This window comes from Haematobia irritans, chromosome 2 (assembly GCF_050003625.1).
Source record: "Haematobia irritans isolate KBUSLIRL chromosome 2, ASM5000362v1, whole genome shotgun sequence".
Classification (NCBI taxonomy): Eukaryota; Metazoa; Arthropoda; class Insecta; order Diptera; family Muscidae; genus Haematobia; species Haematobia irritans.
This window is the reverse complement of record NC_134398.1, coordinates 84,044,834-84,071,384: the sequence shown is the minus strand read 5'-3', so window position 1 is coordinate 84,071,384 and position 26,551 is coordinate 84,044,834. Positions and strand designations below refer to the sequence as shown.

The window sequence follows — 26,551 nt, the reverse complement described above, 5'->3', positions numbered from 1 at the left end:
ACCGATCCCCAGATTTGACCTCCGGAGCCTCTTGGAGGAGCAAAAGTCATCCGATACGGTTGAAATTTGGTACATGGTGTTAGTATATGGTCTCTAACAACCATGCAAAAATTGGTCCATATCGGTCCATAATTATATATAGTTCCCATATAAACCGTCCCCAGATTTGACGTCCGGAACCTCTTGGAGGAGCAAAAGTCATCCGATACGGTTGAAATTTGGTACATTTTGCCTCTAACAGCCATGTAAAAATTGGTCCATATCGGTCTTTAGTTATATATAGCCGATGACTTATTACACAAAAATTGGTCCATATCGCCAAAAATAATCTACCAAAACTTTATTTCCATAGAAAATTTTGTCAAATTTTATTACTATAGAAAGTTTTGTCAAAATTTCATTTCTATAGAAAGTTTTGTCAAAAGTTTATTTCTATACAAATGTTTGTCAAAATTTTATTTCCATAGAAAATTTTGTCAAAATTTTATTTCTATAGAAAATTTTGTAATCTACCAAAACTTTATTTCCATAGAAAATTTTGTCAAATTTTATTACTATAGAAAGTTTTGTTAAAATTTCATTTCTATAGAAAGTTTTATCAAAAGTTTATTTCTATAGAAATGTTTGTCAAAATTTTATTTCTATACAAAATTTTGTCAACATTTTATTTCTATAGAAATTTTTGTCAAAATTGTATTGCTATAGAAAATTTTGTCAACATTTTACTTCCATAGAAAATTTTGTCAACATTTTATTTCTATAGAAAATTTTGTCAAGTTTTTATTTCTATAGAAAAATTTGTCAAATTTTTATTTCTATAGAAAATTTTGTCAAAATTTTATTTCTATAGAAAATTTTGTCAAGGTTTCATTTCTATACAAAATTTTGTCAAAATTTTATTTCTATAGAAAATTTTGTCAAACTAGATTATATACGTATTTAATCGGCCTTTTTTTGTTTAATATATACCCCGTATGGGCTAACTTACAATTTAGAAGACAGTGTTAAAAAGTTTTACGATACCTTGCCATCGGCAAGTGTTATCGCAACCCAAGTAATTCGATTGTGGATGACAGCCTTTAGTAGAAGTTCCTACGCAATCCATGGTGGAGGGTACATAAGATTCGGCCTGGCCGAACTTACGGCCGTATATACTTGTCATTTTTCGAAAACAAAACACATTCTACTATATGTAAATGTAATATATTACAAAATTAACCCCGTAAGGAAAGTCTAAAGACGGGTGGGAACGATTATATTATACCCTTCACCACTTTGTAGAACTACATTTTCGATACCATCTAAAATCCTTCAAATTTGATGGGTGCTCTTTATCTTGGTATATATTCCGATGAGCCGATTCGGAAATTTTCTCTAGACTTAAAATTTAAACTTTAAACCTAATGCGCGGGATGATGTACAATGTTAGTAAAAACCGATAAGGAACGTTTAAGGTTGAACGGAGCCGACTATATTATTACACCATTCTGTAAACCAAAATTTTGCACACAGAAAACAAATTTGTTGTGACAACCAATTTTTTTGCCAACCAATTTAATTGGTTCCATCTACAATCGGAATCTAACCGATAGAATTTGGTGCCTCAACCAATTGACAGTAAAATTTGCAATCACAACCAGTATAATTGTATTTGTTTGTTATGACAACCAACTATTGTCTGAAGTAACTGCCTTTTGAATTATCAGGGCAACCAATAATATTGCTATCGGTACCATATTTTTGCAAAATTATGCAAAAAAATCATTATTTATTTTTAATAATTTATTGTTTAATAATATAAAGACATAAATAATACAAATTTAGATATAAAACTGTTTGTAAGACTAATCCGATTTTGTTGTTCCCTTCAAATCGTAATGTACTGGTCGAGTTATCTCCGAATCTATTTTGCGCTGGCTGTGCGCCGGTGTGTATGGGAAAATAATCGAAAAGCTCGTTTCCTCCTGTAGCTACCGCCAAGTACTTTTTGTTCAATGAGTTTCTACGTTTGGTTTTTGATGGGTAACGTCCAGATGTCCCGAAACGGCTACCACTGCGCATACATTTAGACAAATCCATTACTTAAGATTGACGGACTGCTTTAATAGTGCATGAGATACAAGAAACATTTGAAAATACCTCTAAGGCTAACGAAACGTAGATCCATTGGTACACAGAGAATACGAATTGGTTGTGACAATCGAATTTTTTGCCAACCTCCTTTTGGCAGTTGTAGCAACTACCAGTTGACAGTATTGCCACCCGACTGATTCGGTCGACACAACTAATATCTCATATGGTGTTGGTTGGGTCTGCCGACGACATCGGTTGTTGCTACCTTCATCATTCGGTTGTGCTGACCGACCTTCATAGTGCTCATGACCAAATTAAAACCCAATTTCTTCTCAAGTAAATACTCGTATTATATTTTATTTAAATGTATATATAGTATAAATCGAAAAACAATGTATTTGATCAAATGTCTTTTGTAATCACGCTACAGCCTTCAATAATGAAGTTATCGTGTTGAAATTCTCTTGTCTGCAGACAGGTCATGTTTGAAAATGGGTTATATCGGTCCATGTTTTGCTTTCTTTATCATCGAGACATTGCAATTTCTATCCGTTCTGCTTGAAAATTTAAATCTACAGTTAGTATAGGTTCACAAATATGTGTGTGGTATATGAAGTGTATTTGTTTTGTCTAACCTCAATAAGGGCCGATCTTCCGATTTGAATCCTTGAATCGTGAAAACCGACATTTTTATCGGATTCGATTGAAATTTGAAATCTACATGTAATTTATTTTTCCTGAAATTTTAAATCTAGAACCATGAATTGATATGCCAAATTTGCTTTATACCGGTATGGGTTTGATATAATCCTCATTTACACCGCTCTCCCGAATTAATTTCAGGGAAAAAAGTGCACTGATCACGCAAATTGCACGTGACTAGAAGTAAAATTTCCCGAGTTTAGTTATGGTACTCATTCGATGAATGCGGGTAAAGATCTGTAGAATTTAGATTTGAAATCATATGATAGACAAATACTCTTGCACGTTTAGAAAAGAAGTTAAAAATTCCTCTAAAACTCAACTAAAAACTCTTATTATAAGTCCAGAATCATATGTAGTCTCAATATGTATAAACTTTATATTTATCTTCGGGAAGCATACCATTTGAACCAATATCTTTGGGAGAGTATCGGAACCAGCAGGATTCAAGTTAAACCACTCTTCCATGTTTGTTTGCCATACATGCTAGAAATTCGGTACGCGGAGTTTTTTTTTTGAGTTATCTAAAAAAATATTTTCAATACAAACCAAAATTTTGATTTTTTTTTGTCCACAGGTAACATCCCTTTCTTAGATGATTCATTATGTGTTGCGATCCCATCCATGGTGTAGATTCCATAATTTTGCCACATTCCTCGATTTAAAAGTTCTATATTAAATATGAAAATTTTTCTTCTTCAATTAATTTTAATATCATCAAATGACATTTAAAAAGTATTTAAAATATTATTCGGCTGTAACTACTATATGAAAATGGTGGATACTAGCTGATAGTTAAGAAATGTTTTTACGGTTGGTCGTATCAACCAATTTGAATCAAAATTATTAAAATGAGGTAGATTTGGTTGCCACAACCATTTATCTTGTGACACGACAGAAAATCTCACCAAATGGTTATAAGTACGAAATACTGAAAATTGATATGAACAACTTATATATATTTCTAAATATAGAATGCTCCTACACGGACGAAAAAGACTGTTTTTCATATGTTTGGGTGTAAAAATTATATGTTTGGAACACAAATTTGTAAACACAATATTTTTAAGTGCAAGCATATAATGTTCATAAACTAGCATAATATGTTTGGGACATATATGCTAAGAACATATTATGTTTGGGACATAAAATGTTTGTAAATATAATATGCTTGGATGCAAACATATATTAATTTAGAAATACACTATAAACATATATGTGTTTAGAAAGAGAGACATAAAGTGTATGCTGGAATTAAAATAATGAAAGTAACCAATTGGCGCCTTAAAAATATATATACACAAAGAAAATTCCATTAATGATTGGAAAAATACTATGTGTGAATATAAACAAGTATAAATTTACAAATTTGTAGTAAACATATATATGTTGTGATATAAGACCGCCAAAAATTGTATATGCTTAAGTAAAAAGATTAAAATGAGTATTCGGAGAGAAAATTCATTCGGAACCAAGAGAAAATACATTTAAAAAAAAAGCATGAGTTTTGTTTATCATTTTCGCATTACGGGCACTTTTTTTTTGTTTCGGTTAATTTTAGAAAATTTTTAATATTTGTAGAAAATTTTAACTAAACAGTATTACAAACGATGGCATCACGCCGATGTCATAAAAATAAGTAAATATTTTTCGACAAATACAAGAAAATTTATTAGACATAACTAAGTTTTTTCACTTGTTAAAGAAAATTTTGTAGTTTGAAGAAAAAACTTGGAGTTCAAAATTGCAAGAATGTCTTTAGTGATATACGAAGTTCACGATGGACGCATTTTCGGTAAAATTTACAAATTTAAAGAAATTCTGAACTATTTTGTGGAAGACACGGACTTAGTTAATCTTTATGCTTCATTTGAGTATATTTTTTCCTCGGGTTTAGTTAATTTAACTAACGCACACAAAAAAGTATTAGAGTAAAGAAAACTTTCTCCAAACATAATATTTCTATGAACTAAAATAAAGTTAAATTGGCTTTAGTGAAATAGAGAGTTCACTTTTTTTGAGTGTAGAACGAGAAAGTCAAAATATTCAAACAAAGGTAATTAAAGGGATGTTCATAAAAACTAACGAAAGGGCACTATACACTGACAAATAGCATGCCCGGTTCCAAAGATTGTGTCTCTATTTTAAAAATTTTGGTATTGATTCCGAGCCAATGAAGCCGAGAATTCAAGTAAGGATACTTTTAAGACACAATTCTCTTTTAAATGTGGGTTTTGTGTATTTGTTTCTATGAAGCAAATTTTATTTTTTCGCTTTTTCAGCTTTTTTCATATGCTATAAAAAGTCCGTTAAAAACAAGACAGTAGAAATTGTGCTATGTTTCAAGTAAAAACATCTTTAAAATAAAGTGTTGAAAAACATGTCCTATTTTTTAACGATTTTTGCTTTGTAGTCAAGATGCAAAAATGCAACAAATTTAAAGACAATTTCATTAGTTTTAAAGATTTTTTCTGAATTATTAAAGTCAAGTTGACCTTAGTTCAAAATTTTTTCTTTCATGTTATGATACCCATTTTCAAGTCAAATCACTTAATTATAAGGACAACACGACTTCATTGAAAAGTTTATCGACTTTTGAACATGGAAAAAACTTTATATTAGAGAAATGCATCGTAAAATTTGTATTCTTATTTTAAGGACATGAAATCTTTGGCCACACGACAATATTTTTTTCAGTGTACTCTTTTTAGAGTTGTTACAGTAAAATGAAAACCCAGCCATGTGAATTCAAATCAATGATTTGACAGTGGCATAGGAAAAGAGATGTGTTTGTTTCGAATTTATTTCGGCATAAGCCGGCTATCAATGTAAAACCTTTTTTCGGAGGGTTCAAGTGTGGTTTCTGTTGGGTTTAATAAACTGCCTGAATTTATTCTGATAATTGGTTGATAGTTTTGCTGCAAGTAGAGGATGCTGATGAGGAATGTGGTAATTCCGAAACGTGCGTCCATCCAACCATCTTGCAGTCTATAGGGCTTTGCCCAAATAAATTTGACAAACATTCTTTTCCTCTGTTGGTTAAGCTACACTTGTAGTTTAGTCAATGTATGGTTTTAAGCTGCAATAAAAAACAACAACAATGCGTAAAATGAAAACATTAGGAAACAGTGAAAAATTAAACAGTAAGATCTATAAAAACAAAGTTTAGTTCCTCTTTATTAATAAGTAGTCCAAGAGGAGATGACGGACACTTTCGAAAATAAAAGCGGACATTGAGTTTGAGTTTTGCCACTAAAATTATTTCTCATTTTAACGGCAAAACTCGCATCGCTAAAACCAGAATAACATTATAACTTTTTTAGGCAAATTGTATTATAACTTGGTGGGGAATGATCCAAATCAACAATTGAATAAGTTTATTTTCTTTAGAATAAATTATTAAAGAAAGCAAACAATTGTTCACACCTAAATAAATTTACACTGGCGATCAAAACCGAGTGCATGTTTACGATATTTTTATTTAGGGTGTCAAAAAATTTTGAATAATAGACGGATAATTTTGAAAATTTCAGGAAATGCTATTTAGTATGTTAGTAATAAAATTTAGAAAGCAGAAAAAATAAACTTAACTAGAATTAACAAATTCACAGGAAAAAATAAGGCAGCAGTATTCACTCAGTTTTGAACGTATTATTAGTAAGACAGTATATGTTTGGTATCAGTACGGAATCCACAATCCTTAGTTTTTAATCACTTTTTTCATACGTCTAGGCATGCTTTCAACTATATTTTGTATGATTTCACTTGGAATATTTTGCCACTCTAATTGTACTCGGCTCCAAAGTTCTTCCATGTTACTTGGCGCTCGTTCATACTGCGCCAATCGCCTCTTGACCACAGCCCATAAATTTTCGATAGGGTTGAGGTCTGCACCCAGAGAAGGAATATGATCACCTCAAACATGTTTCAAGAGCAAAATGTTATTTTTGAATGGTGACCATGTAACATGATTGTCGCAACCATGTTATTTTCTCGGAGATTATGTGTCTAATATCGGCAAGCATATTATTTTTGGCGAGAAAAGAACATTTTTGCCAAAAACATGTTACATGGTCACCATCCAAAAATAACATTTTGCTCTTGAAACATGGTTGAGGTGATCATATTCCTTCTCTGCGTGTGGGCTTTGTGCTGGCCACTGCATTAACTCAAAATTTTGTTCCAAGAGCCAGCGTTGCACAATTTTCGCTGTATGCTTTGGGTCTCCGTCTTGCTGGAAAACCACTTCCTCTTCAGGGTAGGCGCTTCTATCCACAAACTCCTGTAAATTTGTTTGGAGGATACGGAGATAGCTCTCCTTGTTCATTATCCCTTCAATTTTTACCAGTGGTCCCAAACGCCACCATGTGAAACACCCCCAAACCATTAAGCTGCCACCAACATGTTTGACGGTTTGTTTTACATGGTGTTTTTGAATACGCTCATGAGGTCTATGCCAAAAATATTCTTTCCCATCACTCTGGAAACGATTAATTTTTGTTTCGTCGGACCAAATTACCCGTTTCCAATCTTCCTCCGTCCAATTCTTGTGACTTTTACAGAACTTGAGTCTGGATTTTATGTTTTTATCAGATAGAGCTGGTTTTTTCTTCTTAACTGCTGAAACGTATCCAAGTCTGTGAAGCGCTCTACGAGCAGTTGGTGCACTTACGTTCTTTCTTATTGCTAAAGCAGCCTGTTTAGGTGTTTTGCAGCTTTTGTTTCGTATTTGACGTAACATCAAACGGGCATCTGAGTCTTTTAACAGCCTTGGGCGACCACCAGAATTCGGCACAGGAGCAACATTTCTTCGTTTCTGTACAGATATTACGGTGCGTTGACTCACGTTCAGTTCTTTAGCAATAACACGTGACGATTTTCCACTATTAGTCAAGGTGACTATATTATTTTCCACATCTAATGCGATTTTTCTCATTTTTTTAATTACTTTATTTTAACGCACCTAAATCTCCAAAATGAACGAACACAATAATACCGAAATTCACTGAAGAATACTACAAGCATACAAAATGCCCTACATTTACCTAACGGTACATTTCCATATCTTTGGAAATGCGTAGCCTACTTAGCTTTCAATTGAACAAAGCGTTCAAAACTGAGTGCATAGGGTTTCCATATATTTTTGCTGCAATTCGCTGGTGTTCCCACGTTTATTTTTTTTTCTTCGTACATTATTATGTTGCACATGTAATGAAGTATAAGCGCTGAAAATTTCAACGAAATCCGACAATTATTTAAAAATATATGACACTAGAAGTAAAAATGTTTAAAATATGCACTCGGTTTTGATCGCCAGTGTATGTGTTGGTTGTAAAATTATTGTTTCGAATTGAAATATAATGTGCTTTTGAATGGTTATCGTTAACTTTAGGATTCGATGGAAAAATATTTATATATTACTCGACTTCACATTCTTCCTTTGTAAGAGTTTTTTGAATTTCTTCGAAAATTTCAAACTTGTGTACAAAACCCTTTTTTGTTACAATTTTTTTATTTTTGCAATAAAAAATAATATATGATTTGAAATCAGTCCATTTCGTTTATATCAAGCACTGTTCTTTTCTGAATTTAAGTCTTTTATAAGACACACTTTACAGTTTCGTAGTAAAAATATATATAGTAGTATGTAATGTTGAACACCTTTTCGGGATATTCCGAACGTATTTGGAATATACGTAAAAAATATATGTAAAAAAAAAATAAAATAAAAACAAGTATATACGGCCGTAAGTTCGGCCAGGCCGAATCTTATGTACCCTCCACCATGGATTGCGTAGGAACTTCTACTAAAGGCTGTCATCCACAATCGAATTACTTGGGTTGCGATAACACTTGCCGATGGCAAGGTATCGTAAAACTTTTTAACACTGTCTTCTAAATTGTAAGTTAGCCCATACGGGGTATATATTAAACAAAAAAAGGCCGATTAAATACGTATATAATCTAGTTTGACAAAATTTTCTATAGAAATAAAATTTTGACAAAATTTTGTATAGAAATGAAACCTTGACAAAATTTTCTATAGAAATAAAATTTTGACAAAATTTTCTATAGAAATAAAAATTTGACAAATTTTTCTATAGAAATAAAAACTTGACAAAATTATCTATAGAAATAAAATGTTGACAAAATTTTCTATGGAAGTAAAATGTTGACAAAATTTTCTATAACAATACAATTTTGACAAAAATTTCTATAGAAATAAAATGTTGACAAAATTTTGTATAGAAATAAAATTTTGACAAACATTTCTATAGAAATAAACTTTTGATAAAACTTTCTATAGAAATGAAATTTTAACAAAACTTTCTATAGTAATAAAATTTGACAAAATTTTCTATGGAAATAAAGTTTTGGTAGATTACAAAATTTTCTATAGAAATAAAATTTTGACAAAATTTTCTATGGAAATAAAATTTTGACAAACATTTGTATAGAAATAAACTTTTGACAAAACTTTCTATAGAAATGAAATTTTGACAAAACTTTCTATAGTAATAAAATTTGACAAAATTTTCTATGGAAATAAAGTTTTGGTAGATTATTTTTGGCGATATGGACCAATTTTTGTGTAATAAGTCATCGGCTATATATAACTAAAGACCGATATGGACCAATTTTTACATGGCTGTTAGAGGCAAAATGTACCAAATTTCAACCGTATCGGATGACTTTTGCTCCTCCAAGAGGTTCCGGACGTCAAATCTGGGGACGGTTTATATGGGAACTATATATAATTATGGACCGATATGGACCAATTTTTGCATGGTTGTTAGAGACCATATACTAACACCATGTACCAAATTTCAACCGTATCGGATGACTTTTGCTCCTCCAAGAGGCTCCGGAGGTCAAATCTGGGGATCGGTTTATATGGGGGCTATATATAATTATGGACCGATATGGACCAAGTTTTGCATGGTTATTAGAGGCCGTAAACTAACATCAGGTACCAAATTTCAACCGGATCGGATGAATTTTGTCCCTCCAAGAGGCTCCGGAGGTCAAATCTGGGGATCGGTTTATATGGGGGCTATATATAATTATGGACCGATATGGACCAATTTTTGCATGGTTGTTGGAGGCCGTATACTAACATCAGGTACCAAATTTCAACCGTATCGGATGAATTTTGCCCCTCCAAAAGTCTCCGGAGGTCAAATCTGGGGATCGGTTTATATGGGGGCTATATATAATTATGGACCGATATGGACCAATTTTTGCATGGTTGTTAGAGACCGTATACTAAGACCACGTACCAAATTTCAACCGGAACGGATGAATTTTGCTGCTCCGGGAGTCTCCCCAAGCCAAATTTGTGGATCGGTTTATATGGGGGCTATACGTAAACGTGGTCCGATATGGCCCATTTTCAATACCATCCGACCTACATCAATAACAACTACTTGTGCCAAGTTTCAAGTCGATAGCTTGTTTCGTTCGGAAGTTAGCGTGATTTCCACAGACGGACGGACAGCCGGACAGACGGACGGACGGACAGACGGACAGACGGACGGACGGACGGACATGCTTAGATCGACTCAAAATTTCACCACGACCCAGAATATATATACTTTATGGGGTCTTAGAGCAATATTTCGATGTGTTACAAACGGAATGACAAAGTTAATATACCCCCATCCTATGGTGGAGGGTATAAAAATGGTGTCGGTCGAAGCAGGGATCGAACCCAGGACCCTTGGTATGCAAGGCGGACGTACCAACCACTGCTCCACGTCGCCAACAAATGTATGTTTAACAATGTTATGTTGTTAAACAATGTTATGTTCGCATCGGCTCGTGGGCGCCGCAAGCTATGCTATATAAATATGACTTATAACGATAATTATATCTTGATGACCATAACAGCTACGTAGCCCAGTGGTTGGTGTGCTGGCTTACAAACTGTGTGGTCCGCTGTTCGAATCCCCGTCCGTCGAAAGGTAAAATTTAAAAAAAATTATAAAATTTAATAATTTCTTCTACAACGTTTGTATTACAGAAAAAGGTGCTAAGAACTAAAAAAACTCGTGGAAGTGAGACAAATGTGAGGGAATATACAATTAGGCAGAAAAAAATTGAGCACAATCTTCTTTGGGAGAAAATTCTTCTAAGAATATAATATTTTTGGGTTCAAAATGTTTCCAAACATATTATATGTTCACATAAAAACATATAGTTTTTTGGAAGACAACATTATTGAATTTGGATGGAAAAATACATAATGTTTGGAACTTAGACTACCCAAACATATTATATTGTTTAGACCAATATGCTTTCAAACATATTATATATTGGAAGAAATCAAATATATAAATGTTAGGGCAATACCCAAAAATTTATATGCTTGAAGCAAAATGTGCTTTTGAGGGTGTAGCTACAACCGAATTCCAACCAATCTCTTCTCTGTGTGTACGCATCTGAGATCAAGGAGCAATCGAAACAATGAACTTACTTCTTTTTATTTCGTTTTGGCCATGGATGGATTAGCAGAATTCACATTTTATTCGTATATAGTATACATATTTAAACTGAAATGTAAATTTTCAAAATATTATCGAATTTTTAACATTTAATATTCTACTTACTTTCTATAAACTATTTTACTCAGCAAAAATCAGTTTTTAAATCCGAATTGTCTGCTGTACAGACTTTCTGTTAGTTTTGAGGACACTTAGAAAAATAAATCAATCAACACAACAGAGCGGAACACAATGAAATTTGTTTTTAACCCAGATATGCCGACCGTACTACATGTAGTACACCTGTTATGTTCAGGTTTCTGCGTTTACAGTGCTTTACATTTTCTAATCTACTTGTTGGTGTGCTACATAATATAACAGCCGACGGGCATATCTGGGTTAATGAATTGAGTTACAACAACCAATATTTGGTCGTTAGTAATAGCATTTGATCGCATTGATATTTTATTGGTTATATCAACCACCAAACGAAAGAAATAACCAACATATGACCCACACAACTAAAAATAATGTATCTCAAATATCTTTCTGTTATCCTGCTCGAATTCCAACCAACCATTTCTTTGGGTGTGGTTACCATCTCAACTCCTTAAAATTTGTTGCGAGAAATACATAAAAGTTCATATTCCAACTACATGTATTTAAAACCGAGCCGATTTGGAAAACAATTACACTTCTAAAAAATCTCTATGTTTTAAATTTAAACCGGACAATGACCAGGGACGGAGCAAAATTTTGGTAAAAATATGTGAAATATTAAAATCTAAATCTTTTTTATGCAATTTTGCAAAAACGCATTTATTGAATTAGAGGTAAGGTAAATTTGAGGCATTTTTACAATTTTTCCGCCTTAGTCGTGAACATTTTTATAGAATTCGGAGGCTTAACTTAATCTTAGCCGATTCTGCGAAATTATTGCAATTTGTGGGTATTCCGACCATATTTTTCCATATCGAAAGACATATATATATATGGGGGCATTATCTAAATCGGAGTTTGATCGAACTCGGCACACTTAACGAGAATATTAAGTCTACTCCCTATTTCAAATATCAAGTCAATTGGATTAAGTCTCTGGGGTAAAATGTGGGTATCTTATCCATATTTCCGCCATCTAACCGATTTTAACCAAATTTGACACCCATTGCTAAAATATTATTTGTACTCTCAGTGCAAAATGTCAGAATATTATGAGTGAAACTTTAGCCTCCGTGGTCATATGAATCTAAATCGGGCGAAAGAGGCATCAAACAATTATGACCAAATTTGGTATACATACACCCAGCGAAGGAATGTGATCACCTCAAACATGTTTTATGAACGGTGAACATGGAGCATGTTTGTCTCAAAAATGTTATTTCCTCGAAAATTATGTATCTGATTTCGGCCCATGTATATGTTTGCGGAGAAAAGAACATTTTAGAGACAAAAATGTTCCATGTTCACCGTCCAAAAAAAACATTTTGCTCTTAAAACATGTTTGGGGTGATCATATTCCTCCTCTGCGTGTAGTAAGAATGACAATTCTTCTAAACTCATAGAAAAAAGTCTGCTAAAAACAGCAGTCGATGCTGTTATATTTTTGTACTTCAGGGTCTAACGAGCAACAAATTATAAAATGTTTAGGTTATAAATTTCCCCCAAAGCATATTTAAGAACCCGCTCCGGCCAAAAATGGGTTCGGTCCGCTCTGCTTCTCGCTCCTCTCCGCTCCAAATCCTTGCCTGTTACATTAATCATATGTAATGGTATTGTATTGATTGAAGAAACCATAAAAACGGGAAGCACACTTTTCACACAATAAATATTCACGGCCTTTTTACAGTCTTTCATTAATTCCAATTAATCATTCTTTGAGTACGTTTAAAAAAGACTGCAAATTCTGAAGTTAATTCTTGTCTGTTACCAATAAATAAAGGAGTATATTTCTATACACACGGCTAATCGATAATTTTCTTTCATCCACAGCAATTGGGTATTCCTGTACTGTTTATTCTACTTCTATTTGGTAATAATGCGTTTGCTCGATCGAGGCATCCTGATAATATAGAAGATAACGAATACACGATTCATCAACATAACTACGAGGAAGAACGTCTGCAATCGCCAAGTGGAGATTTGCATGCTCAGGAGTCAAATAAGGTTGAGTTCAAAGTTCACCCGGAAAAAATAGACGGAAATAGGGGATCCAATAAATATGGACGTACAGCCATTTTAAAGCCAATAAATCGTCGTAAGAAACACATAATGCTGAAGGTCCGGCCAAGAACAAAAATAAACTCCCATATACCACAACAGCCGGTTAATCAAAATTTACCTCAGGACGAAGTCAAAGTTTTTCATACCTTTGAAGAAACGCATGAACATATTATCGAAAAGGATGATGAGCCTACCAGTGAGACCGGGTCTGCCGATAGAAATGTTTCAGACAACACAGAACAATTGGAAGTACAAGCCGAACAACAGTATTCCGAACCACTGACTCAAGAGACCCAACACTTTCACTCCGAAGAAGATAAACATGAAAAACATAAAAAAATTAAAGTCAAACATCATCATCACCACCATCATCATAATCATATCAAAGAGGTAATCAAGAAAGTCCCAGAGCCATATCCAGTGGAGAGAATAGTTCATGTGCCAGTAGAGAAGATTGTAGAAAAAATTGTTCATGTTCCGAAACCGTATCCTGTGGAGAAAATCGTAAAGGTTCCTGTCGAAAAATTGGTTCATGTTCCCAAACCGTACCCTGTTGAAAAGATCGTGGAGAAAAAAGTACCTTACGCGGTGGAAAAGGTCGTTGAAAAAATTGTGCATGTTCCCGTAGAAAAGGTTGTGGAGAAAATAATTCACATACCAAAACCTTATCCGGTAGAAAAAATTGTGGAGAAAATTGTTCACGTACCCGTTGAAAAAGTGGTGGAGAAAAAGGTCCCGTATCCAGTGGAAAAAATTGTGCATGTGCCGGTTGAAAAAATAGTCGAGAAGATTGTACATGTTCCAAAACCTTTTCCCGTTGAGAAAATTGTCAATAAACTAGTTGCAGTGCCAAAACCATATGCAGTTGTGAAACCAGTTCCGTACCCAGTTGAAGTCAAAGTTCCAATTCATGTAGAAAAACCAGTTCCCTATGAAGTACAGAAATATGTGCCGGCCCCTTATAGAGTAGAAGTGGAAAAAAAGGTTCCTGTATATATTCACTCAAAGGAACCATACAAGTTTGAGCATGTCAATAACCAGGGGCATATAAAATACAGTTCCGATGACTTCATCGATCACGACCACAAAGCTTTAGAACACAGTCATCAACATAGTGAATCATATGAACACCAAGGTCATGATTTGTCCGTTTTTCCGTCGAATCATAAGCCACGATTATCCAAACTACAACAGGACATAGCCCATGAATCACAAACTAGGCAAGTACAATCCTTCCGAACAGAGCAGTCTCATCAACATATCAGTAACGCAGTCATTAAGAACATACAACAGGAAAAACATCAGTTACAACATCAATTACAACAGCAGCTTCAAAATCAGCAACATTCAACCGCTGTTTCTCAAGAGCCCGCCATTCAAGAAAGTAGGAATCTCGAAGTGTCCATACCACCAAAAACAAATCCAACATTTCGCATAAACGTTGAAGACGAAGCTGCACCATTAAAAGACATGCAAACGCAGGCATCAACGAATTCCTTACAAATGGTGACGCGTATTCAACCTATCGCCCTTCCCATTCACTTCCTCCAGTACCATCACATGCCCTTTCAACAACCTCTTGGATTCTCATTGGCCTCAAATGACAATTGATATTACTTTCAGTTCTTTAAATGATGCGTTTAGTTTGAAGCATTCGACAACATAATGATAATTTAGTAATAGTTATATTTAGACATAAATATGTATCTTAAATTAAATTAGGTTTCAGACCTCTATCGCAAAAACAACACTAATAGTTTTATCATAAAGTGACGTGCAATAATAAAATGGCTGAAAATTTTTTAATATTTGAATATACTACATTTATTTTATTTATTCATTCATTCAAAATACAAAGGCCTAAAGGCCTACATGGTGTATTACACAGTGACAATATATCCTAAGCTTAGGCTTAAAAATAAAAAAATTAAAACTAAATTCCTTAAAAATAAATAAATACACACACCCAGAAAACTAATTCGTTGCCTCAACCGAATTATTCCATCAGCTATCAATGGTATCTGTCAGCACAACTAACATTTTGCAATTGTAACTGCATGGTAGTATGGTGTCGCAATCTCATATTATTTGTTTGGTATGTTGGTGCAACCGTCCTCGATGTTATTTATTATTAAAAAACAAAAGCTCGCTTTCCGTAAAAAGTATTTGTGTTTGTTGGTTTATGAAGCCTGCAAATTTTATGGAAACTTTTATAATAAAGGGTGGTTAAATTGTAAGGGCCGATGTTGAATGTGAACCACACCTAAACGCCAAGTTTTTTCCGAATTTTATTTGACATTTCTCTATTTCACGCTTACTCAATTTGAACCATGGAGAGATACACAATCCAACAATGTGTTAAATGGTTCCAAGAAATGGCAACAGTGGATGATCAATTTTCGAAGAAAATCATCTTCAGTGATGAGGCACATTTTCACCTCAGTGGATTCGTCAATAAACAGAATTGCCGCATTTGGGCGAATGAGAATCCAAGAGTGATTGTCGAAAAACCAATGCACCCACAAAGAGTGACTGTTTGGTGCGGTTTATGGGCTGGCGGCATCATCGGGCCGTATTTTTTCCAAAATGAGGCCAGTCAGGTAGTTACTGTGAATGGTATTCGCTATCGTGAGATGATAACGAACTTTTTATGGCCCGAATTGGAAGATATGGATGTGGACGATATGTGGTTTCAGCAGGACGGTGCCACTTACCACACAGCTAACGAAACAATGGCTCTTTTGTGCAACAAATTCAATGGCCGTGTTATCTCACGTAATGGCGATGTCAATTGGCCGTCAAGATCATGTGATTTGACACCGTTGGACTTTTTTCTTTGGGGTTATTTGAAAGAAAAGGTGTACGTCGATAAGCCAGCAGCAATTCAAGAGCTAATGGAAGAGATAATTCGGCACATTAACGGTATAGAACCTCCATTATGCCTCAGTGTCATCGAATATTTGGACCATCGGATGAAGGCGTGCCACCGAGGTCGCGGCGCCCATTTGGCCGATATTTTGTTCCATAGATAATTGAATAATACCAATATATCATAATAAAATAAAATTACAATAATTTCCTAAATAGTTTGTGTTTTATTCAAAATAAACATCGGCCCTTGAAATTTTAACCACCCTTTATTATATTTTTACTAAATCGGTATGATACTTATCTTGGCTTAAGGCTTCTATGTTAACTTGGTAATGCGAAAAATTTTACTCAATTTACTGCGGACTATTAAAAAATAAATTTAGTGACGCAATTCCTCGTTTTGCAAATTTTGTACCATCATACCATCTAAATTGTCAATATTGATATTAATATTTACTTGTTGCAACAACTACCTTATGTGCGTCCCATGATTGAACTAAAATTATTTGAGTATACTCAACTTTTGGTTATACTAACCATTTGTTGATTCACATACTGTAAGTCTCACTATACTGGTTGATTGATCGGCATTGGTTATTGTAACCAATAGATTGGTAATTGGAATTCCTATTTGATTTTGTGAACCTTTTTACAGTTCTATAATGGGGGAAATAATCAAAACATTGTTCTTGTAACAAAAAATAGGTTACTGTCATTATCTCCTTATTGTAATGATCGAATTACAACCAACCATTTATCTAACACACACCGAGTTAGCAACAAAAAACTTAACGAAAGCACTGAATAGAAATAGGCCAGTCTTCACAAAATATTGCAGAAGAAATAGACATTTGAAAAATCAAACAATCAAAAATAATAAATTCAACATCAAGCAGTGAAATAGTCATATAGTTTAAGTCGATAACCATTACAACATTGAGAGAAAATGCGTAAAGAATAGGGCAATACATTCCAATACATATAAAAAAAATTCCTCACAGGAGGAATGAATATTTGTGAAATCCTTTTCAAAAGAGCAACCCAAAAATAGTTTCAGATAACCTGAATTTATACCAAGAATATATTTGTTATGTCCCTGTAGGAAATATCAGTAGTGAAACTGTAGTGAATCACTACACCCTCAAAAAAAATCGCTTCTTTAACATATGTTCCAAACATATTTTGCAGGAAGCACATATATTATTGCATACTGCCGAAACATTAATATGTTTGTTTTATGTGAACATATTATATGTTTGGAAGCATTTTGAGCCAAAAATATTATATGCTTGGAAGAGTTTTTCCCAAACACGATTGTGCTCATTCCCTAACATACTCGTAATTTTCACTTCCACGAAATTTTTTAGTTATTGGCACCTTTTTCTGTAATACAAATAATGTTTAAGAAATTATTCACTTTTATAATTTTTTTAAATTTTACCTTTCGCCTGCACGGAGAATCGAACCGAGGACCATACAGTTTGTAAGCCAACACACTATCCACTGGGCTACGTAGCTGTTATAGTCACCAGTAGATAATTAACGTTTTAAGTTACATTTATATAGCATAGTTTGCAGCGCCCACGAGCCCATGCAAACATAACATTATTTAACAGAAACATACATTTGTTTGCCACGTGGTGCAGTGGTTAGCATGTCTGCCTTGCATACAAAGGGTCGTGGGTTCAATCCCTGCTCCGACAGAACATTTTTTTTTTTTTGTTTTTTAATTTACACATTTATATTTATACTATATAAAATTTTTTTTAAATGAAACTTCGAAATGTGTGTTATTAAAGATTTATAGTCAGTAACAGTGCTTGATATAAACGAAATTGACTGATTTTTGGATAAAATATTATTTTTTATTGGAAAAATAACAATTTTGTAACAAAAAACTGTTTTTGGTACAAAACTTTAAAATTTGGAAGGAATTCAAAAACTCTAACAAAAGAAGAACGTGGAGTCGAATATAAACATACATAAATAATTTTATAATATAAACATAAATTTAGTTAGGCGTGAACAGTTTTTTACTAGCATTTAACACCGTCGCTCTAAAATGCCTTTTATTATACCCTCCACCATAGGATGGGGGTATATTAACTTTGTCATTCCGTTTGTAACACATCGAAATATTGCTCTAAGACCCCATAAAGTATATATATTCTGGGTCGTGGTGAAATTCTGAGTCGATCTAAGCATGTCCGTCCGTCCGTCTGTCCGTCTGTCCGTCCGTCCGTCTGTCCGTCTGTCCGGCTGTCCGTCCGTCTGTGGAAATCACGCTAACTTCCGAACGAAACAAGCTATCGACTTGAAACTTGGCACAAGTAGTTGTTATTGATGTAGGTCGGATGGTATTGAAAATGGGCCATATCGGACCACGTTTACGTATAGCCCCCATATAAACCGATCCACAAATTTGGCTTGGGGAGACTCCCGGAGCAGCAAAATTCATCCGTTCCGGTTGAAATTTGGTACGTGGTCTTAGTATACGGTCTCTAACAACCATGCAAAAATTGGTCCATATCGGTCCATAATTATATATAGCCCCCATATAAACCGATCCCCAGATTTGACCTCCGGAGACTTTTGGAGGGGCAAAATTCATCCGATACGGTTGAAATTTGGTACCTGATGTTAGTATACGGCCTCCAACAACCATGCAAAAATTGGTCCATATCGGTCCATAATTATATATAGCCCCCATATAAACCGATCCCCAGATTTGACCTCCGGAGCCTCTTGGAGGGACAAAATTCATCCGATCCGGTTGAAATTTGGTACCTGATGTTAGTTTACGGCCTCTAATAACCATGCAAAACTTGGTCCATATCGGTCCATAATTATATATAGCCCCCATATAAACCGATCCCCAGATTTGACCTCCGGAGCCTCTTGGAGGGACAAAATTCATCCGATCCGGTTGAAATTTGGTACCTGATGTTAGTTTACGGCCTCTAATAACCATGCAAAACTTTGTCCATATCGGTCCATAATTATATATAGCCCCCATATAAACCGATCCCCAGATTTGACCTCCGGAGCCTCTTGGAGGAGCAAAAGTCATCCGATACGGTTGAAATTTGGTACATGGTGTTAGTATATGGTCTCTAACAACCATGCAAAAATTGGTCCATATCGGTCCATAATTATATATAGTTCCCATATAAACCGTCCCCAGATTTGACGTCCGGAACCTCTTGGAGGAGCAAAAGTCATCCGATACGGTTGAAATTTGGTACATTTTGCCTCTAACAGCCATGTAAAAATTGGTCCATATCGGTCTTTAGTTATATATAGCCGATGACTTATTACACAAAAATTGGTCCATATCGCCAAAAATAATCTACCAAAACTTTATTTCCATAGAAAATTTTGTCAAATTTTATTACTATAGAAAGTTTTGTCAAAATTTCATTTCTATAGAAAGTTTTGTCAAAAGTTTATTTCTATACAAATGTTTGTCAAAATTTTATTTCCATAGAAAATTTTGTCAAAATTTTATTTCTATAGAAAATTTTGTAATCTACCAAAACTTTATTTCCATAGAAAATTTTGTCAAATTTTATTACTATAGAAAGTTTTGTTAAAATTTCATTTCTATAGAAAGTTTTATCAAAAGTTTATTTCTATAGAAATGTTTGTCAAAATTTTATTTCTATACAAAATTTTGTCAACATTTTATTTCTATAGAAATTTTTGTCAAAATTGTATTGTTATAGAAAATTTTGTCAACATTTTACTTCCATAGAAAATTTTGTCAACATTTTATTTCTATAGAAAATTTTGTCAAGTTTTTATTTCTATAGAAAAATTTGTCAAATTTTTATTTCTATAGAAAATTTTGTCAAAATTTTATTTCTATAGAAAATTTTGTCAAGGTTTCATTTCTATACAAAATTTTGTCAAAATTTTATTTCTATAGAAAATTTTGTCAAACTAGATTATATACGTATTTAATCGGCCTTTTTATACCCTCCACCATAGGATGGGGGTATATTAACTTTGTCATTCCGTTTGTAACGAAATATTGCTCTAAGACCCCATAAAGAATATATATTCTGGGTCGTGGTGAAATTCTGAGTCGATCTAAGCATGTCCGTCCGTCCGTCCGTCTGTCCGTCCGTCCGTCTGTCCGGCTGTCCGTCCGTCTGTGGAAATCACGCTAACTTCCGAACGAAACAAGCTATCGACTTGAAACTTGGCACAAGTAGTTGTTATTGATGTAGGTCGGATGGTATTGAAAATGGGCCATATCGGACCACGTTTACGTATAGCCCCCATATAAACCGATCCACAAATTTGGCTTGGGGAGACTCCCGGAGCAGCAAAATTCATCCGTTCCGGTTGAAATTTGGTACGTGGTCTTAGTATACGGTCTCTAACAACCATGCAAAAATTGGTCCATATCGGTCCATAATTATATATAGCCCCCATATAAACCGATCCCCAGATTTGACCTCCGGAGACTTTTGGAGGGGCAAAATTCATCCGATACGGTTGAAATTTGGTACCTGATGTTAGTATACGGCCTCCAACAACCATGCAAAAATTGGTCCATATCGGTCCATAATTATATATAGCCCCCATATAAACCGATCCCCAGATTTGACCTCCGGAGCCTCTTGGAGGGACAAAATTCATCCGATCCGGTTGAAATTTGGTACCTGATGTTAGTTTACGGCCTCTAATAACCATGCAAAACTTGGTCCATATCGGTCCATAATTATATATAGCCCCCATATAAACCGATCCCCAGATTTGACCTCCGGAGCCTCTTGGAGGAGCAAAAGTCATCCGATACGGTTGAAATTTGGTACATGGTGTTAGTATATGGTCTCTAACAACCATGCAAAAATTGGTCCATATCGGTCCATAATTATATATAGTTCCCATATAAACCGTCCCCATATTTGACGTCCGGAACCTCTTGGAGGAGCAAAAGTCATCCGATACGGTTGAAATTTGGTACATTTTGCCTCTAACAGCCATGTAAAAATTGGTCCATATCGGTCTTTAGTTATATATAGCCGATGACTTATTACACAAAAATTGGTCCATATCGCCAAAAATAATCTACCAAAACTTTATTTCCATAGAAAATTTTGTCAAATTTTATTACTATAGAAAGTTTTGTCAAAATTTCATTTCTATAGAAAGTTTTGTCAAAAGTTTATTTCTATACAAATGTTTGTCAAAATTTTATTTCCATAGAAAATTTTGTCAAAATTTTATTTCTATAGAAAATTTTGTAATCTACCAAAACTTTATTTCCATAGAAAATTTTGTCAAATTTTATTACTATAGAAAGTTTTGTTAAAATTTCATTTCTATAGAAAGTTTTATCAAAAGTTTATTTCTATAGAAATGTTTGTCAAAATTTTATTTCTATACAAAATTTTGTCAACATTTTATTTCTATAGAAATTTTTGTCAAAATTGTATTGCTATAGAAAATTTTGTCAACATTTTACTTCCATAGAAAATTTTGTCAACATTTTATTTCTATAGAAAATTTTGTCAAGTTTTTATTTCTATAGAAAAATTTGTCAAATTTTTATTTCTATAGAAAATTTTGTCAAAATTTTATTTCTATAGAAAATTTTGTCAAGGTTTCATTTCTATACAAAATTTTGTCAAAATTTTATTTCTATAGAAAATTTTGTCAAACTAGATTATATACGTATTTAATCGGCCTTTTTTTGTTTAATATATACCCCGTATGGGCTAACTTACAATTTAGAAGACAGTGTTAAAAAGTTTTACGATACCTTGCCATCGGCAAGTGTTATCGCAACCCAAGTAATTCGATTGTGGATGACAGCCTTTAGTAGAAGTTCCTACGCAATCCATGGTGGAGGGTACATAAGATTCGGCCTGGCCGAACTTACGGCCGTATATACTTGTTTTTCTTTAATAATTCATTTTAAAGAAAATAAACTTTTTAAATTGTTTTAGCTGCAAAACTCGAATTTAATGCCCGCTTTTATATTTGAAGGTGTCCGTCAACTCCTCGTGGACTACTTATTAATAAAGAGGAACTAAACTTTGTTTTTATACATTTTACTGTGTAATTTTTCACTATTTCCTCCTTATTTCATTTTACTGTCCCACTCTAAAAAGAGTATAGTGCCCTTTCGTTATTTTTATGAAGACCCCTGATTTCTTTTAATGAACCAAGAAAAAAATTGTGCCCATAATGCCAAAATGATAAACAAAACACATGTCCACACATACATAAAATGCTGCTCTCAAGGCGAAAACATATGATGTTTGTTTTTCAAATGTCTATTCTCTTGGTTCCGAATGTCTATTCTCTTTATTCAAATTAAATAATATTTAGACTTAAGCATATCAAATTTTTGACCTTATCATAAAACAGTTTTCCGAAACAACATACAAGCGGTTTCACAGAAATTGTTCTCTTTTGATTCTTTCGCTGTGTTATGTTGATATCTTTCGTCAACTCTCCCGGTTTCCATCTCTATTTCTTTCTCTATACTCTCTCTCTGTCGCTTTGAATAAAATATCACAACATATGTATGTTTAGTCGAAATTTGTAAATTTATATATGTTTGCATTCACACATATGATTTTTATGAAACATTCATGCCACAAACATAATATATTCTAACATATTAACATAGATGTCCCAAACATTTAGTGTTAGTTTAGGAACATTACATGTTTGCACTTAAATATATTGTGTTTTAAAATTGTGCCCGAAACACATTTTGTTTATATCGGAACATATGAAAAACATATTTTTCTAACAGTGTACTGACCATGTCACCAGTACTACTGACAAAGTATACCCCACAAAATGTATTTTACTATAGACATTTAACATATGCTTGTCATTGAAAATCTACACGCACAGAAAAAACATGTTTGGACATGGTTGCCGCATCCATTTAATGCTTATTTAGAGTATGTAATTGTCGCGAAAACCATGTATTTTGTCTTTGTAAAAATAATTTTCGAGCGGAGAAAAATATATGTTGGCAATAAGCATTTAAATGGTTCTCAAATGCCGCAAACATGTTCTATTATTTAAATGATAGAATTTGAGACCATTATATGGTCAGGAAAATCATGTATCTGACCATTCAATTTTTTTACTTTTTTGCAGAGAAAAAAATATTTTTATAGTTTACGTATAGACATGTCTACAACCATTACATGGCCATAAAGACCATGTACATTGTTTTCGTGACCATTTAATTTTTTAATTTTTTTGCAGCGACAAGAATTTTATAAAAACATTGAGCAGGTACACACGATTTTCATTTTGCGCGTCAGTCGTGTGTTGATTGTTTCTTGGAATGGACGGAGAATACGGAATTATTGTGTTTTGTGTTAATTTATTTATTCAGAAATGGCACGTGGTTTTATGTGAATACAAAAAAGGAAAGTGTAATTGAAAAAAATATACCTGGTTTTTGTTCTGCATTTTGATATATGGTATAATTTATTTTTATTTGCAGTTACATGATGTCTGCGTTTGTACATTTGATGGGCACGAAGTAAATATGGAATGATTACTTATTGTTGAAATTGAACCAAACTAGAGTGTGTAAAAATATGTGAAGTTTGCTTGCACGACATTATAAATACAAATAAACAATGAATTAGTTTATAAATAAATAAAAACAAATAAATAAAGTTGATTTTGTGTTTTCTTTTCTCAAGTGGCGTCCTTTTTTCGACGACGAAAAAAGTTTTTTCATAAAAATCAAAACATTTTAGGTTGTGACCATGTTCTTTTAACTAGAAGAAAAACATTTTTGACGAATAACATAACATTTTAGATCGTGACCATTGTCTTTTAATTGAAACAAAATTCTTTTTATCAATATAATAACATTTTAGATGAGGACAATTGTATTTTTCTTAGAACCATGTTCACTGAGCCAACATGGTTGCAGGTTAAAATGTTACATGGTCGCCGCAAAAATAGCTGCTATCATATTATTTTGCTCTTCGAATATGATTGTGGCAATCATGTTTCTTCTCTGCGTGTACTACTGACAGTAGAACTACTGACTAGATGGTACTTATGGGACCATATGGAGACATTGGAACTAATGAGTCAGTAGTACTTTGTCGCTACTCTAGTCAACATTTTTGGATTTTTTTTTTTTTTTTTTGGAAAAAGGTTACTTTATTGATTTAATTTATATTATTTATTTTGTGTATTTGCAAAAAATTAACATATAATAAAATGAAATCACACATGGGTCCTATAGCTAGTTCAATAAATAGATCATGTTGTCCTCGTTGTCATCGCTTTCATCTTTCTTATTTTGTGACTTGCTCCTAGTGGTTTGCTTGAAATGTAGCTCTTAAACATTTATCTGACAATTCTGCAGAACTGGAAATAACGACTGAAAATAGAAAAGTTAATAATATATATGGCCATTTTCATGTAGCTCCGTTAGGCTTTAACTGCCAGTTAACAGAAAGTAAATAACAAATGTCTTCTCTCCGGATAAATTTAGCAGAAAAATTTTCAGCAGTTAAGTTCCTAACTGACATATGGAATATATAGGCAAGTATGATTTAAAAGTTCGTTAGCTAACGTAGCACTAACAGTGCTTCATGAAAATGGGGGATAATATAATACGTTGCTTAAACAGATTTTACCTATCATAGCCGCTAATATCTAGGCTTCCCTCCTTTAAACAGTAGTTCCTTTGAGCAATTTCTGGTTGGTGCTGTTTCGATTAACCAGTATTTTAACTCGATTTCTGTTGGTCATATCCATCAATGACTCAATAAATGTCCATCGAACTCTGCACAGGCTCACTGTTCTCTCTTCGAAGTTTTTTTTTGCGATATTTATATTTTTTCACTAGTCTTTTTAAATTTATTTTGCTCATATTATTTTTTTTACAGCTGTCAAAAATGTCTACAATCAAACGCAAGTGTAGACCATTTGTTGACTATTTCAACATAATAGTTGACAAAAGTGGTGACTTTGAGACACTAGACCAGTCTTCCTACAGGGGTGTTACATACAATTAGGGAGCCACCGTGTGGTATCGTGCCTGCCTTGCATAAAAAGGGCCCTGCAATAGGATAAGGCAGAAGTTAACCACTGTGGATCATAATGGAGTGAATGGTCTAAGTGAGCCTGAAATAACCAGCTGCCCAGCAAAAAAAGCGTCGCCAAAAACGTACTGAAAATGTTCGTTTTGGATCCTGAAGTGGCGCAGAAGCGATGAATTTAACATGGGCTTGTCATAGGACGGATGCCCACAATTTCAACAGCTGTTGCACTGAATATGCATCGCTTCTTAAAGTGTGATCCGAATTCAGTGTTTTGGATGTGATTTTGATAAATAAATACTTTTTAACATTTTATTATGATTTTTAATTCATTTTAACAGTTGTCTAAAACGCTTGACCTCAAATATTTAAAAAACCAAATTTTTCTGGAATGGATTTAGCAATTTTTCCGACAAAATTTGAACAATTTGCACCATTTTATTAATCCTTACTATATTTCTAACCTATTGGAAACAAAAAAGTTTAAATTAATTTATAAAAATGAAAAAAAGCCAGTTATAAAAAATTGAATTAAAAGAACTTCCTGAGTAGTTAAAATAAAGAACATCTGTTGGAGAACATTTTTGGAAGTGCATTTAAAGTTGTGCCTTTAGAAGAACTTCCAATTTTTTTTTTGTTGGGTGCCTATATACACCCTCAAACAAAATGGCTCCTCTAACAGGAAGCACATATCTTTTTGGATATTGCCGAAATATTGAGATGTCTGTTTTCATTAAATGTTTAGAAGCACTTTGATCCAAAAAAAAAAAATACTATATGGAAACATTTTCACCCAAATAAGATTATGTTCTTATTATTTTTATAAGCATTACAATCTTTATGCTTAACTACCCAGCAAACAAATTTGGAAGTTTTTCTAAAGGCACAACTTTAAAAGCACTTCCAAAAATGTTCTCCCAAAGATGTTCTTTATTTTAACTGCACAGGAAGTTCATTTGAGTCAATTTTTTATAACTCACTTTTTTCATATTTTAAATGGGAAATTTAAAATTTTTTGTTCCAAATAGGTTAAAAACAGATTAAGAATTAATAAAATGATACAAATTATTTAAATTTTGACGAAACAAAAGCTAAATCCACTCTAGAAAACTTGTGTGTTTTTGAAAATATTTGTTGTCAAACGTTCCA

General features: G+C 33.4%; 1 protein-coding gene across 1 annotated transcript in view; it reads left to right on the top strand.

Moving 5' to 3' along the window:
* Nucleotides 1–15,296, top strand: part of LOC142225668 (uncharacterized) — a 53,989-nt gene extending 38,693 nt beyond the window's left edge. The window contains exon 2 of the mRNA XM_075295479.1: nucleotides 13,248–15,296. Within this exon, the coding sequence (XP_075151594.1) occupies nucleotides 13,248–15,089 (1,842 nt within the window). The 3' untranslated portion in view covers nucleotides 15,090–15,296. The remainder of the gene's footprint in view (nucleotides 1–13,247) is intronic.
* The last annotated feature ends 11,255 nt before the right edge of the window (nucleotides 15,297–26,551 follow it).